This window comes from Indicator indicator, chromosome 2 (assembly GCF_027791375.1).
Source record: "Indicator indicator isolate 239-I01 chromosome 2, UM_Iind_1.1, whole genome shotgun sequence".
Taxonomy (NCBI): domain Eukaryota; kingdom Metazoa; phylum Chordata; class Aves; order Piciformes; family Indicatoridae; genus Indicator; species Indicator indicator.
In genome coordinates this window covers 34,645,019-34,661,610 of record NC_072011.1, presented here as the reverse complement: position 1 = coordinate 34,661,610, position 16,592 = coordinate 34,645,019, and the positions used below count along the sequence as shown (strand labels likewise).

The 16,592-nt window shown below is 37.7% G+C and overlaps 1 protein-coding gene across 1 annotated transcript in view; it reads right to left on the bottom strand.

Moving 5' to 3' along the window:
• FMN2 (formin 2) overlaps nt 1-12,306 on the bottom strand; it is a 168,377-nt gene extending 156,071 nt beyond the window's left edge. Inside the window, exon 1 of the mRNA XM_054396857.1 lies at nt 10,746-12,306. Coding sequence (XP_054252832.1) covers nt 10,746-12,306 — 1,561 coding nt within the window. The remainder of the gene's footprint in view (nt 1-10,745) is intronic.
• Nucleotides 12,307-16,592: the final 4,286 nt, after the last annotated feature.

The following is a 16,592-nucleotide window of genomic DNA, read 5'->3' as shown; positions in this document are numbered from 1 at the left end:
GCCCTATTTTTGGAAGACAGTAGAATGGAGAAAAAGGAAAAGGAAGAAAAGATGGACAAAATGGTGAATTTCTCCTTAGAACGTTTCCTATTAGTCTTGCAAAACATAAAAAGACAATTTTAGGATTCCAAGTATGACTATAATTCTATAAATTCAAAAAAAGTACAGAAGGAAAAAAGAAAAGCCAATTCCTACAACATTCAAAAGTCAGGAAATACTCTACTTCAAATATACTGCTGCCCCACATAAGTCTAAATCATTCCTTGCTTAGAGTTTTTTTGGTCCCTTTTTCTATGTATACTACTGTTAAAGTCACAGGTAAGACAGGCCTCCATCTTCTGGCAAAGCACCTCTATCATGCATCACTAAACCTTTCCCAGAATGCCAGACGACAACAAACATGTCCAAGAGGCAGAACTACTGCTGAGATTTCCATATTTGTAGATGAGCTATTCATTGCAACTACATGCAATTTCTTAAATACTTTGCAGTAAAAATTTTACTTGTTCATCATATTCCCCCCAACTACACAGCAAAAGCTTGCTGAACCATTTCCTAGGGGCAAAAGCAATCATGCTTCATTTTCACCTTCCTGCTGTTTAAAGCGTTTTCTCAAAAATTCAAAGCACTGAGTGACTAATATTTCACTTATAAAATTAATACTTCAAGGACTAAAACTATTACATTTCTTTAATATTTCTCTTTCATTTCATAATAATTTCAAGTTTTTCAGCTCATCTGTACCCATCAGCCTAGGTATGATGCATGACATGTCACTGCTGAGAAAAAATTTCAAAGCTGCACATGGAACCTGGGGAATGAAGCAACTAGAAATTACCATCTCTTCATCTTTTCAAATAACAAGCTCATGTCCTGCATAAATGCAGATTAAATATACCTTTGGGCTAAAATTTAACAAATTAATTTATTCCCTTGCTCGCCTGAAGGCTGACCTGGGAGATTACACCCAATATTCCAAGGTTAGAGACTTCATTTATTGTTGTTCTTCACTGCCGAATTTCTAATCCTCTTCTGATTTTGATTAGGAAACTGTTCCAGAGCTCTCATCCTGTGAGGCTTTTTTTGGGTTTTGTTGTGTTGGTTTGTTTGGGTTTTTCAAACAGATTTAATTTTCCTGGAGAGAAGCTTTCTTGAAATTATGTGACAGTTTTCTCACAGCCTATTACATAAAATATGGGAAATCCACCAAACAACAGGCCTGCACACACAACATGCTTCCTTAAAAAGCAAAAGGAAAAAAAAACATTCCAATCCTTCCATTATGAATCAACATAAAATAAAGTATGTCACAAGTTTGATTTCCAAACAACATAATCCTTAAAAATAGCAAACCTTCTCAAGTTACAGGGTTATGTACAAATTGTTATAATTCTGTCTTAAAGACATTTCCCATTGTTCTTCTTATCAGTGTAATAGCTAATATCTGCATGCACTTCTTGTATGCAAACATGTTTCTAAAGAAAAAAACCCAGAGGTTCTACATTGATTTATTTGAATATTTATAGAGTATATTATCAATAATATATATTAATTTTATATATATATATACACACATACACTTACATTTTAGTATTTCTAATATTACTGAAGTTAGGGATGTGGAAAAATGCCTGAAGGGATTATCTTTTCTTCTCTGACATTCTATCTCCAGATTTCCTAGCTCTGGTCACATGCATGGCATGAACGGAACCCAAATATCATCTTAAATTCAGACACCATAAGCAGAAAGTCTGTCTAAACAGCAGAAGTAAGAAAAAGACATCTCAGCACTTTTATCCCCTTGCTCCTCCAGTTGCTATGCCTGCCTAGACACAGTTCAATAAAATGTCAAAGTCAGAAATACATATATATTAAATTCCAGTGAAGGATGTTCTGATTGATGGGTTCATTACATACATAGGCTCATCAACTAGCGTAAAACTATCAATTACTAATTTCATATCTGTCAGTCCTGGGCCTGATTATCACAGTAAACGTGACACCTTACTTTTGTCAAGATGTCTGAATCTCTTGGCATCTCATTCTGCCTCCTTTTACACCATCTTGTCTCTTAGTACCCGTCTTGACTGTTAAAAAAATGTTTCCATGAAAACTCTTGACTGCTCTAAGTTGGAATCGTAGTATATCAACCTCTGTACAGCCCAAAGATAAAAAGAAAATAAAATACTTCCTTATTTTTGCCCTACAATTGTCGCTGATCATTTAAAGAGATGTCAGGTTGTGCAAGGCGACATGAATAATGATATCATTGAGATTTCAACTCGCTGAGCTGGAAAAAGCAACCCATTACACAGTTACAGAATCACATAATGCTAAGAGTTTCCAGGGTTTGAGACATCCCAAAAAAAAGCCAAGGAATACATATGTGCATGCTCCCTTTTCAAAGCAAAGGCACATTCTGTTGGTGGCAAGAGAATCTTGCTGCTGTCCTTGTGGCCACCATGGTGTATGCAGAGCAAATTTACACCTCAGAAAACCATCCATTGAATTCCTTCTGAAGCAGAAGTCTGGAAAAATTTGAAAACGGGATCTTCCAAAACCAATGGCAGCAAGGAAATGTCCCAGCCTTCATGATATAAAATGCCACACCAGAAAGGATGTTATAGACAAATAGTTGTCAACAACCCCTCATCTCCTCCAGTGCAGATGTACCCATCTTTCTCATAATGTTCCAGTCCCCTAATCATCTCAGGGGCTCTCCTGATGCAGCTCTACTCTTAATTATGAAATAAACTTCCATAGCCTGATAAAGCCTATCATAACACTAGGTAGAAGTAGTCCAAACTAAAGCTATTTCTCTTTGGTGACAGTGAATCAACACAAGAGAGTCCCTTCTCAAAATCACTTTGGGTAAGTGTTTTTGCAATGTTGCCATTTTGTACAGACATTCAGATGAATTCCTTCCATTCTTGCCTTATGTGGAAAGCAACTGTATGGAAGTTATTAACATAGCCTTATTGATCTTTGATAAACCCATGTGCATTTTGTTCTATTTCAATTTACCCTTTTTTTCATATACCAAATAGCAAATTATAGCTTATCATTTCCTCCAAGATTTGCTCCCAAGCCTTGCTTGTTGCTGCAGCACAAATTAATGATTAGAAATGTGTTGACCATTTGCAATAACAATAATATTTTCTCAAAAAATAAGATATTATAACTTTGCTGTCACCAGAGCTTCAAAATATATTAAAAAAAAAACTTGTGATAGCCTGTGACAATGCATTCAGAATTCTAGCAAATTGTGAAGACTTTGAAGCACTTTATATCCCTTACTTGAACATTAAGCTCCTTGAAATTTTGCTTTCACAGTGACTGAGATTTTACACCTTTCTCCCACACTGAATTTTCTGATATATGACAGATGCATAACAAGATGAGACAAAACATTAAACCTTCATTTAATTCCTACCTTTCACTATATATGTGGCCTATATAGTGAAAAGAATATATCTTGTATGCCACTAAATATCTTTCAGAAGCTGAAGTTTCTAAATACCAAACAATTTCCCAACTATGATACAGCAGTGGCACAGAATACTAAATACCTTTCTCAAAATATGAACAAGATGCACCCTCCTACAATATTATAAGGCACACCTCCTTTCATCATGATTACTTTTCAAGTTCTAACACAGTGTTATTGCAGATTGCAGGGTTATATTGCTAAAACTTCCCTAATTACAGTGGTTTATGATAAAAGAATCTATATGTGTCTGTCTACCAAATCTTTTAGGCAGCGTATGCATCATTGGCAACTTTCATACTGTGTTTTCCAGGTGCTTGAGTTCTTCTCAGCAAGTATTTAATTCTCCCCATCTTTATCCTTCTGTTTTCTGTGGTGATTTTCTATGTGAAGGCTGTATTCGGTGCCAGGTTCTGACAGGCTGCTGGAAAGCCACAATTCTTTCTGTCTAGCTTGTTAAAGTAGGAAGCTCCTCTGATGTCTTTTGGGGCAGCTATTACTGACAACATCTTTTGTCAGTCCAAACTGATACATAATATTCTTTACACCCAAATCTTGTAACACTTCGTTATTGAAAATGTTTTTTTTTACATTTAATTTGACATTTAATGCAGCCTGACCCATGGGTACCTTAGAAGTTAATCCATGTATTTGTTCAAGTACCCACAGGTCACAAAACACAACTGAACTATATTAGCAACTCTCTGAAGTGGGACACAAAATACAAGTATCTTCCAACCTACTCATAGGAGCCTCAGCATGCCCTAGCTTTCTTTCCAGGACCTGTGAACCCAATATCTGTCTATCTCATCTGACTTTTTGGTATGTATTTTAAAAATATTTTCTTCTTTATATCTATAAACAAAAACTGTTAAGATGAAGGGGAAAAGTAGAAAATTAGAACATTCCAAAGAAAAACATATCTATGCACACCGATATATTTGTGCAAATCCATTCTTCTACATTTTATCTAAATAAAATCTAAGCCCATCTACTTTGCTGCAACTGGATTTTCCTGTTCTTTCATTGATGTATGAACTCAACTATTTCTCAGCATACTGTATTGCCCAGGACTCTGTGTGACAGAAGAGTGTCATAATGGTCTGTGGGGGTTTGGTGGTTTGTTTTTGTTTGTGTTTTGTTTTGGTTTTGCTTTTCTCCTTTTTATAATGAAACCCACATTTTCTTCCATGACTGTTAGCAGATGTTGTAGAGTTACTGACTTCTATTGTACAGTGCCTTTTTCCTTACCAGCGTAAGAGAGAGAAAAGTCATTTTCCCCCTGGTACATATTACTTTCTATGCATTTTCAAGGGACATCTCAGACAGATATTGGCATCACATAAACTCTAAAATGAAAGCTGCCTCATATAATTAGCTTCACTGTAGTTATCTAAGCTTCCTCCTGATCCAAATCCACACCAGCTTCAGAGCTCTGGCATCTCTGAAAAATTTAATGTAAATCCTAAGACTAAACAATTTATACCTTCACTGACAAGTAAGAACATCTCTGATAAATCTTACTGAGGAGTCGACTTTCCTGTCACTGTTTATCTATATATGTCAAGACAAGAAGATGATTACATTCTTAACCATATTTTTTACTTCTTTTGTATTTATATATTTCTACTTATTTCTTATGTATTTGGGTTTACTTCAACAAAAGTGATGTTATTTACATACACATGCACAGTCTCACAGCCACTGTTTCTTATTGTTGCAAAACTTATGACTGATTTAATGGTTCTATCATCTAAGCATTTGTCTGAGAATAAAGAAAGGTTTTGTGTTAGAAAGTTTAACCCTCTTCCTAGTCATGGTCGGAAAGCCTAGCAATTTCCATTAATGTGAAAGAAACTTATTCTGGACAGCAGCAATATGGAAATAACTTGAGGAATAGGAATTTTGTACTCAAGGTAACACAGATCATCTCTTATTGTTCCTAACTCTTTTTTTTTTTTTTTTTTTTTTTACATGAACTGCAAGGTAGTAAGGAATGCAGGGGGTTGAGGGTTCTTAAGGTAAATAATAGTGACACAGCTCCTGAATCCATTTTGCTCCCTTTTCTAAATCACTTAATGAAATGCAACTGGCCTTCTATTATCTTATGAAGAGGCAGCAAGAAGAGGACACAATGCAAAACCCTCACATCCTTCCATTGCTTTCCTTTCATAGCTTCCCACCACTTCTGCCCTCTTTCCCATCTATTAACTCACCTCATTACCCTGAAAGAAAAATTGTATGCAGAAAGGTTTCCAGGAACTGTCATATTCCACCTAACTGCCACAGAAAAATATTTTTCAATATACCTAAAAATAATCAAAGCCACAGGCACAGAATCACCACATATATATGCTTTATCACCACTGTACCTTATGTAAATTGGAATCTGGGCAAAAGTAGTTTATAAGGAACATATTTGGCCATACCCTGAGCTTGGTTAAACTATAGCACAAACAAAATATCTTGACTAATTTGTAATTTTTGCATTTTTATATCACCCTGATTCACATTAGAACTTGATCCCTCATGTATGGCACTGGTCCACAGGAGGACCACCAGGGGGTTGGAGCACTTCTGCTATGAGGACAGGCTGAGGGAGCTGGGGTTTTTCAGCCTGGAGAAGAGAAGGCTCTGGGGAGACCTGATAGCAGCCTTCTGGTACCTGAAGGAGATCTGCAAGAAGGATGGGGAGAGTTGGTTGACAAGGGCCTGTAATGACAGGACAAGGGGCAATGGCTTTAAGCTGGAGAAGAGCAGATTTAGATTGGATATTAGGACAACTTCTTTACTATGAGGGTGGTGAAACACCAGAATGGGTTGCACAGGGAGATGGTTGAGGCCCCGTCCCTGGAGATAGTCAAGGTGAGGCTCATTGAGGTCCTGGGCAATCTGGTCTAGTTGTGGATGTCCCTGCTGACTGCAGGGGATCTTACACTGCAGAGCTGCATGGACCTCCAGCCATAAACTGTCCTTTTTCCTTTCCCCTTTCACAACCCAAAAGAGACCAGCAGGAAACCAAGACTGTCTGATACACAGGTCAGGCTGCCAGTCAGACCTTACAACAGGATTGTTGCTCAGAAAGAGATTGCTCCTCAAAGATGCAGCCACTCAACCCCGTGACCAAAGCTTGCTAGTCCCAATGACGTTCTAGATAAAGATCAAAGCAGTAATCATGAGACCCCATCAAAACAAGCCTGTGGCATCACTGCATTCCAGTGACATTACTCGTGTTGCTCAGATTCCACTTAAGTCAATACTGGCACACTAACATTAAAGCAACTTACCAGCACTCAGCAGCCTTTCAATAACATATTACAACCCCTTTTCAAACACATTTTACTGTTGTTGGGATGTATCATTGCAGCATTTCCCACCCCTTCCTCCCCCAGTTTTCGGTTTACTGGGCAAAAAGAGGAGAATATTTCCCATCAAATGTTTACTAGGCTCTGGTATTAGAATGTGATTCCATATCACATGAAAGTTTGCTGTAGGGCAGTTCCTTTAGTTAGAGGAGGCTGCACTGCCCCATCATCTGATAAAAGAAACATTTGTGTTACTGATGACAAACATCATCAGTGAAACAGTAGTCTTAAACAGTTGCAGAATAAATATTCTCATCTGGAGGCCAATAGATAAAAATCAGTATTGTGTGTAGCATCACATGAAACAATGAAAAAAAATAATAGAAAAACTCAAAAAAGTATCTAAAAAGATCTATTTTGTCCCAGAAACAAACTCTGATCCTCTTGTTCTCAAGTCTTCACATACTTGTCTATACTAAGACCATTGTATATGCCTGCAGACACTGCACTGGAACTGCAAGGAGGTGCAGATGACATTACAACAGTGAAATATAGTGGCCTTTTGTGAGAAGCAGGCCAGTCCTCTGTGGAAATCGGAAAGCAGCCATGAGCACACAAGCATAGGGCTGACTTCAGGTTTTGTTTTATAGTAACCCAGAATTTTGTCTCCTGCTTACAGCTAGAGCAAGACAAATAAAAATCTCTGAAGAGAAATGTAAAGATAAATGAAGTGTTTGAAAAATTCATGCAGCAAGTGTATCACAGCCAGCCAACAGAGATTAGAAAGAGCATGAGTTTGTCTCAGTCGAGTTCATTTACCATCTGGGGCAGCTGATGGGTCTCATATTTGGTTTATGTAACAGGCATCTTTATTAGCTCATCTACAAACTATGTACTTCAAATTAATGCAAAGATGAACTCCTTTTTACTAAATCTATTAACTTTTCTGTTTCAGTTTTGCTGATGTTCAGAAACATTGATTTCATTTTTCTACTAAGATACTAAAGTGAGAGAGCCAATCCTATTCATTCAGGGTCAGCTCTTGTCCTCCTGGTATCACAATATAAAAGCCATGGCTCCAGTATGCATCGGGTAATCTAGAACTTGTAATTACTGTCACTGCAATTTCAAATACAGCTGTCTTCATCCTAAGAGAAATAGATCTGATGCCTGAATTGCAAAGCAACCATAGATTTGTCCACACCACATTCTTAGCCAAGATATCAAATTCTAAATACCGTATTTATTTCTTATTAAAAAAAATACCCTAAAATATGCAAAGACTCTACCATTCCAGCTACTGGCTTCCATCTGCATTAAACAGCCTTAGAAGAGTTCATATGGATCATTGTGAAAACCAAATGGCACAGAGCCAAACCACAAAGTGCAAAAGTAGGACAGTCATTGCATAGAACCTGCTGTCATTAGAATCGAAGAGTAAAGCGTTGTGAAATATTTCACTTGATTCTAGTTAAAAATACAGAACAACACTGCAGTCACTGCACAGCAAGATGAGATTTAATACTGTCAGCAAGAAGAAGATTGTTAAAAAAAAATAAAAAATAGAAATAAGCCACTGTAAGCAATGCTATTTCTAAAAGCCTGATGGTAATCCCCACCTTGATGCATCTCATGCATGCAATTAAAATACATTTATCAAAAGCAATATTCAAATTACAAGGAATTTTTTTTCTTAATTTTTGCTGTGCAGACTAGTTTAAATAAAGAAGCTTTTCTGCTCTTACAGCGATGACAGCCAGTCTGTGGGAATAATTATGTTAAGTTTAAATTCCCTTTTTTATGTACACTAGTTGCCATTCTTATGTTCTTGAAAATTTTCATCTTATAAATAGATTTCAAAAAATCAGGATGATCAGAAAGAGATTAAGTGTTATCATATCATTTCCAGTTCCCTCACTTTAAGCTTTTCTGCATGAACTGAAAGACATAATTGTCCTCTGCCTGTAAAGACAGCTGGTATGTATATGCAAATAAAGGTCACTGTTTTTTCCACAAGAGAGAGAACTACTGTTGCATTGGTAATTTGTCCCTTCACAATTACCGTCTAAAGTGTTGTTGAGAAAACACAATAAACAAAAAATTATTCATAAGTGAATCAAAACCTTGTGAGGAAAAGTGAGAAAGTCCATTTAATGGAAAACTGGTCTCTAAAAAGTAATTCCATGTTACTGTTATTTTGTCACATACAATTTATTTCCATCATAACACCACCATAAAGAAAGTCTAATTAATGATGATGCAATTCAAGTTTTTTTGCTTGAGTTGTTCATAAGCTGTGAAGTGTCAAATGGTAAAAAAAAAATATGCTATAAATCTGATGATCACCTCAAATTGTAAAACCTTGAAGAGAGATATCTGAAATTAAATCTAAGAAAAGAGGACCAAGGCACTTAAAACGCACCAAAAAATAGTCAGCTCACTTAACAGGGGGCTGGTGTCCTTCAGAAGAGGCTGGCTTCAAAACTTGAATTCTTATTTTCCAGACAAAAATCAGGCATTTCTGTTCAAGACTACTGAAGAGTGAAAGTATTCTTGTGATTTGAATCTGGAAAATATTGTTAACATTGGCTGCTAATTTACTGTTAATGTTGCCACTAATTTTTGTTTCTGTTTCAAGACAGGTTCATCCACCAATGTTACTCTGTAGTGAATCAGAGTAGAATGTACACAAAGGAAGCAACTAAGAATGTAAATGATGATGCATTATATAACTTTTTAAATAAATAAAAGAAGATAGCCTTTCAATGCAAAGCTGTTGTTGATGGCTTAACTGTTTTCTTACACATGATTTTTATATCATGTCATTGCTCCCTTCATAAGCTACATTATTTGGTTTAGTTTTCATAAAAGCACAAAATAATTCTCACTGCAATTTTTTGCAGATAGTTTGGGTGCATTTGGTTGCTGTGCTCATGCACGTACAACAGAATTCCATGCAAAAATAAACATGATTATGGATTCAAGTGTTTTAGTCCTGTAATAGGCATGTCCTGCATTTTCTTAAAAGAAAATTAAATGGAATACATTGCTGAGTTTCCTCTGTATACATACCTCTTATGTGTCAGAGGCCTTCTTTGTGACTACATTATCTTTATAGAAACTTCAGATGGAGAAGAAAGGAAGGGGAAGAAATTAAATCCTCAAAATGCAGGAAAATGTAATCATGTGTTCACACAATTTAATTTGTAAAGTCTGTAATCTTATGCCTTTGTGAGAAAATACAAAGCGCCTAACAGGCAAAGTAAAAGAACGCCTATGTAGCCTGAGCAGCTGCCTTCCACAGCTACCAAACTGTGCTAACCATAGTTTCCCCTCTCTTATCCATTTTATACTGCATTTTCAAGTCATTAATATTGTTTTAATCTCCTCTTTCCCCCTTCTGAAGGGGGGAAGCATACATGGCTTTTTCCTTTTTTGTACTAAACAAATCCTCATTACAGCCTTGCACCAGGTGCAGCTCTCAAATATTTACAGTACATCAGAACTGTGCCTGGCAGAAGAAGACCCCAAACAGGGTCACAATTACAGAAAGCTTCACATCTGAAAGACCTATTTATGCAAAGAGCTGGTCTGCTTACGACAGTGCACATCTCAGAGCTATTTCAACAAGAATAATTTAAGAAATGCAGCCTTCTCTTACAGGACTTAGACAAAGGAATAAAGCAGAAAGAAAAACTTCAAAGAGTTATTCACTTCCTTTACTGGCAGTACTGCCAGGCTGACACTGAATAGAGAAGCTATGCTCATTAATGAAATGTGATTTTTTTCTGCAGGATCAGGCCTTCGATTTTATAACTGTCAGCATAAGCTGGAACAACAGTACATGCAAAGGACTGAATGCAAGTATTTCAAATATATTTTCAAAGACTCTCTGGGGAGGAAAAAAAAAAATAAAAAGACCAAAAACCAAACACTTAATACATGTCACTCACCTGAAAATACATTGGGAAATGTCTCTGTAGAAGCTTGCACCCCTGAGGACTTTCTTGAATGAGTCAAAGGCACTCTTTCCGTTTGAGCTTTCTCTCTCGACCCCTTGTGCTCTAAGTAGCCTGCAGAGCCCACCTTCTGCGTTATATCACAATTCTGATTAGCTATCTCATCTGTCCAGTCTGCAGAACGACTGAATAAACCTGTCAAACTAACAGACCGCTGCTTCTTGGTTGAGACTTTTTCTTTTTTGTGGAAGGATTCTTGCCTTCTTGTAAAAAGTGGGCTCTGAGATGGAGAGGGAGAGGGTGAATGGTTGGGAGAACTCAGCTGCCTTGTTGTGGTTTTGATGTAACAAGGATTAATTAGATAGGGCTTAAAGCATCGGGAACCAAGCATTGGACTGCCTGCTGTCCCCTCAGAGGACAAAATGCCATTTTTCATTTCCATGGATAAACCATTACGCAGGTCCTCTTGACTGACCGACACAGTGTGCTTCCCTTCCTGAGTATCAGCAGCATGATCACAGCCTGCATCTGAAATAGCATCCTCTGTTACTGATCCCTGCAAATCAACAGCCTGCACTTCAGCAATTTTAGTCTCAGCATCTGCTACTGAGGTTGAAAAAGGTTGTTCAGAACTGTATGTCTGAGACCCATTTTCTACCACAGTTCTATTTAAATCATCTTTTAGTTCACTAGTTACAGCATCCACGCCAGCAAAGAGCTGTTCCTGTTCCTCAATAAATAGCTTACGTTCTTGTGCTTCAAATAAACTGTTACCAGGAGAGCCTGTGCCATTTTCCACTTCTTTCAGTTCACGTTCAGTTGCACAGGAGATGGGAACGCTTTCTGCAATTTCAGATACCTCTGGAAAAGTCCCCTCAGTGTCTGGGCTCCTTTCTTTGTCAGTGGTAGTTACTGAAAGAAACCGTTCAAAATCTAAGGGGGCTGCCTGTGAATTAGCCATGTGTCGGCCCATTGTTTTGGTGACAAGGTCCTCAGTTCCAATGTTAATTGCCCCCTGCTGCTGCTGCTGCAGTCTAATAGCTTGCTGGATATCAGAAAGCAAATCCTCTTGCTCTGTGGCTGAATGGAAACTGTATATATCTGTATCAGAGCCAGAGCTGGTTCTTTGTCCATCCTGTGTCTCTGCAGCAGCTGGGACAGTTTCATTTCTGATTTCAAAATGCTCAACATCTGTGTCAGAGAGACCTCCTTCATCCGCAGAGATGCTTATATCTGGAGTTTTGGTAACAATTGAATGGTCCAGCTCTCCACCCCGCAAGGCCTGGCTTTCCAAAACATCCTCCCGTGAACTACTGTTCCCATCCTTAGCCTTGGACAGATTTTTTCTGATCCTCAGATTTGAAAACACTGAGGCCTTAGAGTCCGACTTACCCTTCTTCTTCCCGGATTCACTTCCTTTTGCATGTTTCCCCAGTCCCCTTCTGCTTCCCGATACCTTCTTTGTGCCATCTGTATCCTTGGGCCCAGAGACATCCTCTCCTCCTTCATGCACATCACCTGTATTTTTCTTTAGCTTCCCATCTTGATTCCCCATGATTTTTTGCAGTACACTTTCGGCAATCAAGCCATGCTCCCGGATTTCATTCCTTTGGCCTGCTGGTGAGATCCCCTCTAGCGATCCAGGTTTGTTTTCAAGCAGTGGTGATGCAAGTGAAGCAAATGCTTGCTGTGCCTCTCTCCCATCTGCTAGAGCTGCCTTTTTACATAATGTGCTGCTTGCACTGCTCTCCGCTGGGACATGCTCAGTACAGCACTGAGAGCTGCAGACAGCTCCTTCCAATGGCTGCTGTTCACGGAGCCGTCTGCTCTCTGGGCTTCTGCTGCAATCTCGTTTCTTTGAGAAGCATTCTGTGAAAAGTATTTCCTTTATAAAAGTCACTTCTTTTTCCACGGTTTTTATTGCCTGCATTGTGAGCTAAGCTTGTCATCAAATCACTCGTAATTTCAGGACTTCATTGTTCAAGCTCCTGGAGGAAAAAAAATAAATAAAAAGTTCAAACAAAGCACTTTAATTATTCTGCAACTGTTTAAATGGTTAAGCTAAACTAATAACCTTGGAAAGAGAAATACTATGTTTATTTAATGGTTTATAAGGTGCATAAGCATATGCTACTTTGACAGATTAGACAGTACTTCTAGTGATTTACATGTTTACTTTTTAAAGGCCATCAAAACATGATATACAATTTTAAAAAGGAGAGTCACTGAAAAGAGACAGAAGAAACAAAAGGTTCTTTCTGCAGTTCTAAAGAGTTACAATTAAAATTCAATGCATTATGGTAATTAAACTACAAAAACCTCCCACAATTTGAATTCTGAGAAGGCAGTTATACTATTATTCCCAGGAGAAGAAACTCATCAATATTAAAACACATGACAATTGTTTTCCCCAGTAAGAACATCTGATATGAAACAAGATAAAACAAACAAGGAGAACAGCAGTATTCAAATGCTACCAAGGAAAAGGATACAGTAAAGCAGTCCTCTATTTCACTCTATATGTTTAATAATTGATTGAAACACTATTACTTACTAACTATTTTGGAAGTTTGTGCAACAGTTGAATCAGTTGCTGCTTTTTCATTTTTGGTTTCTATCCATAATCATCAATACTTCATAAATACATTTCCATACAGCTACTCCCTTTTAAAATTTAGATTTGAAAGAACCAGAATAGAAACAAAAGGGCATAAAAATGTCAAAGCATTGAATTGGAGCAGTTCAGCAGTTTCTTGGTTTGACATGAGCCAAGCAGTATTTACACAGATTTTTGTTTATGATTTATTATATCTAAATTGTTGTGTCTATTAGGATCAGTTTCTGTGAAAGATAATATATTCCTCATACCTTTGAGATTCTTTACTAGCAATTTCCCTTTCATCAGAGATCTCTTAAAATAATACATCATTCCAGGGAATTGTATCCAACTAGTTTACCTAACTCTCACTTTTGTTATCATTGCTCTCCTACCGCAGGTTTCGCTTTCCTCAATCTCAATATACACGTAAGAAGAAAAAGAAGTGTATCATTCACAATTTGAAAAACATGCAGGCATTCACACACAGAGGTGTTTTGGTTTGGGTTTTTTTTCCAATGGATGCTAAATACCTGTACAAATCTGGGCTGTGGTCATTGATAAATAATTGCTATTAAATCAGTTTGGATTGGTTGGAATTGTCAATATCCATGCAATAAATCATTTTGAATCATCACAACTTCTTCTTCTTGGTGACTTACTGCTCTGATGTAAGTTCTGTCCTGAGGGGGCTGTGGCTTAGAAACCAGAAGCATTCCTTCTACAAGAACTCAAGTGTTTTAAGTGAATCAGAAGACATTGTACACTCAGTGGTATTTTTTTCTAGTTTCCGTTTATCTAATGAAGTGAGTCATCTTTTTGTTTTATTTTTAACATTCAGTATTCATAAATACACTAGCAAGAACTAGCATAGCACACCCTGCAAAAACATATTATTTGATTTTGTTTTTTTACTCCATTCCTGCTTTTCCTTTCTGTTATGCTACTTAGTTTCCAATTTGGTACAGTATTTTACTTTTTACAGCACTGTTACATACTTGCAAAAGGCTTCTGAAAACTCAGGTAAATCCAGGCCAGTTGAAGATACACTGCAAGAATTGCTTAAGGCACAGTTTGAGGAAACCATAGTAGAAGAATAGTGCCTTGATGAGTATTTTCACTGACTAGGATCTCAACCTCAATTACAGCTGGAGTACTTGTAGATTCCATACTTATTTTAAAGCTCTTCACCCTCTAAAATCTGCCAGAAATGAACATAGTGCAGAAGCAATATAAAGAAACTGCAGACTGAATGTAGAAAGAAAATGTAGAACTACTGTGGTATTTTGAAGCATTCTCTTTCCTTCCTTCTCTGTAAATTTGCATTACAAACTCAACACATTCCCATTACAACTAATGAAAATTCATCAACAGTAACTACACTGCAAAATGTACTGCAAAACCAAGCCATCAACAAGGCTGGCATTATAAGACAGTCAAGTTAAGGACTTATCTTTTTTAAATTAGAAATTAGAAACTCATAATGGCTTAAATCATGTATCTACACTATTTCTTAGAAGTTTTCATACAACACATCCCAATGACTAAGAGCTTCAAAAAAAAACCCTCATGACTGTATAGCCAAAAATACATTACACCTGAAAATATATTACTCTAAAAATTATATTTTTATATGCAGCTATAATCACAGAGGAAAAAGAAAAAACAGAGGAAAAAGAAAAAACAGAGGAAAAAGAAAAAACAGAGGAAAAAGAAAAAACAGAGGAAAAAGAAAAAACAGAGGAAAAAGAAAAAACAGAGGAAAAAGAAAAAACAGAGGAAAAAGAAAAAACAGAGGAAAAAGAAAAAATAAATGGAAAAGAAAAATAAAGAAAAAAATGAAAAAGAAAAATAAAGGAAAAATGAAAAAGAAAAATAAACCAACCAACCAACCAAAAACCCCAAGCATAAGGGCAAACATACATTACTCCAAAGTGTCAGTGAAAGATACAACTCTCAATTAGCACTTGTGGGAAAGTACTGAAAGGTTAACATTAGCCAAACCTAAAACCAAATATTAATGCTTTGTAGAAAAACATGTTATCAGAAATCAGAATGTTTTAACATCGGTATAACCTACATTTTAAAAGCTAAGGGGGTATTCCTTATCCTACACTTTCAACAGAAAGTGAATGCTTTCTGATGCTAGTCCATGAGCCTGCCTGCCTACTTCATTTATTTGCCAGTGGTCAGTCAAAAATAACAAGGGGTGAGATTGCAGGCATAGACCTGAGATCCCTCCCACCTCTTGTTCTTCTCCAAAGCTCAGGAGACGTAGAAGGCAATATACAGATGACAGTCAAAACTTACAGCTCATGATGCACTGTCCTTGAGCTCCCAAAGACATTCCTGTTAGAAAAGTAAGCCTCTGTTAAGAGACTGTGATTATTTTCATTTATTGCAGCCTCTCTGGAAAAGTGACCACATCCCCCGAGCACTGCCAGACTGCCTACTTGCTCTGCTGGGAGAGTAAGAGCTGCTGGCACCACCAACTGCCCACACCTGGGTGCAGACCTCAGCCTCCTGGAGCAGAGCCAAGTCAGACTACTGCCCCCTAGGCTGGGCTGGGACCTTAGTGGAAGTGTTCTCAAATTCCTCACAAAAAGGCTGGGTGATCAGTTGATATCCTGTTATTTTAGGCCTTCTGCTGATCTAGGCTGCCTGCAAGGAGTGAAGGGTGCTGTGAGGAGACACAGCTTGCTTGATGTAAAAGAATTTTCACCACACTTTATTTACTGCAACATTTCATTCTGTTCTCAATAGTAGTGGTCAAGCAGGTGAAGGTAATAATACCCCATTACTACTGCAGACAGGTACTGCTGCAAACCAGGCCTGCTAGGGGCCAAGTCTTTGGGACAGAGTTAGGCTTCACTGATATGGTCCCAGGGAAGGGTTTAAACTACAGAAGTGCTGACAAGACACAAAGTAGCCAGAACAGCACACTGGCAGTAATCCTGTGGCTACCAGCACAGAACCATTACTACTGTGCAGTAAAGATGAAGGGGAGGGGGAGGAAAGGAAATACATCTGCAGAATGAGCTCTGTGCCCTGCATGTACCCCATACAATCCTGCATAGTTACTGAGGGGCAGGCATTGGGGCAGGCTGCTTTCAGGGCTACTGCTTGGAGAGTGAGACTAGGTACAGCTCAGGGGATCTTCTCCTCTGCCATATACACCCTGCTGAGATTTATTTTTTAATTAATGGCTCAATCTACACAGGCTTGGGTTGGAGATAACGGCACAG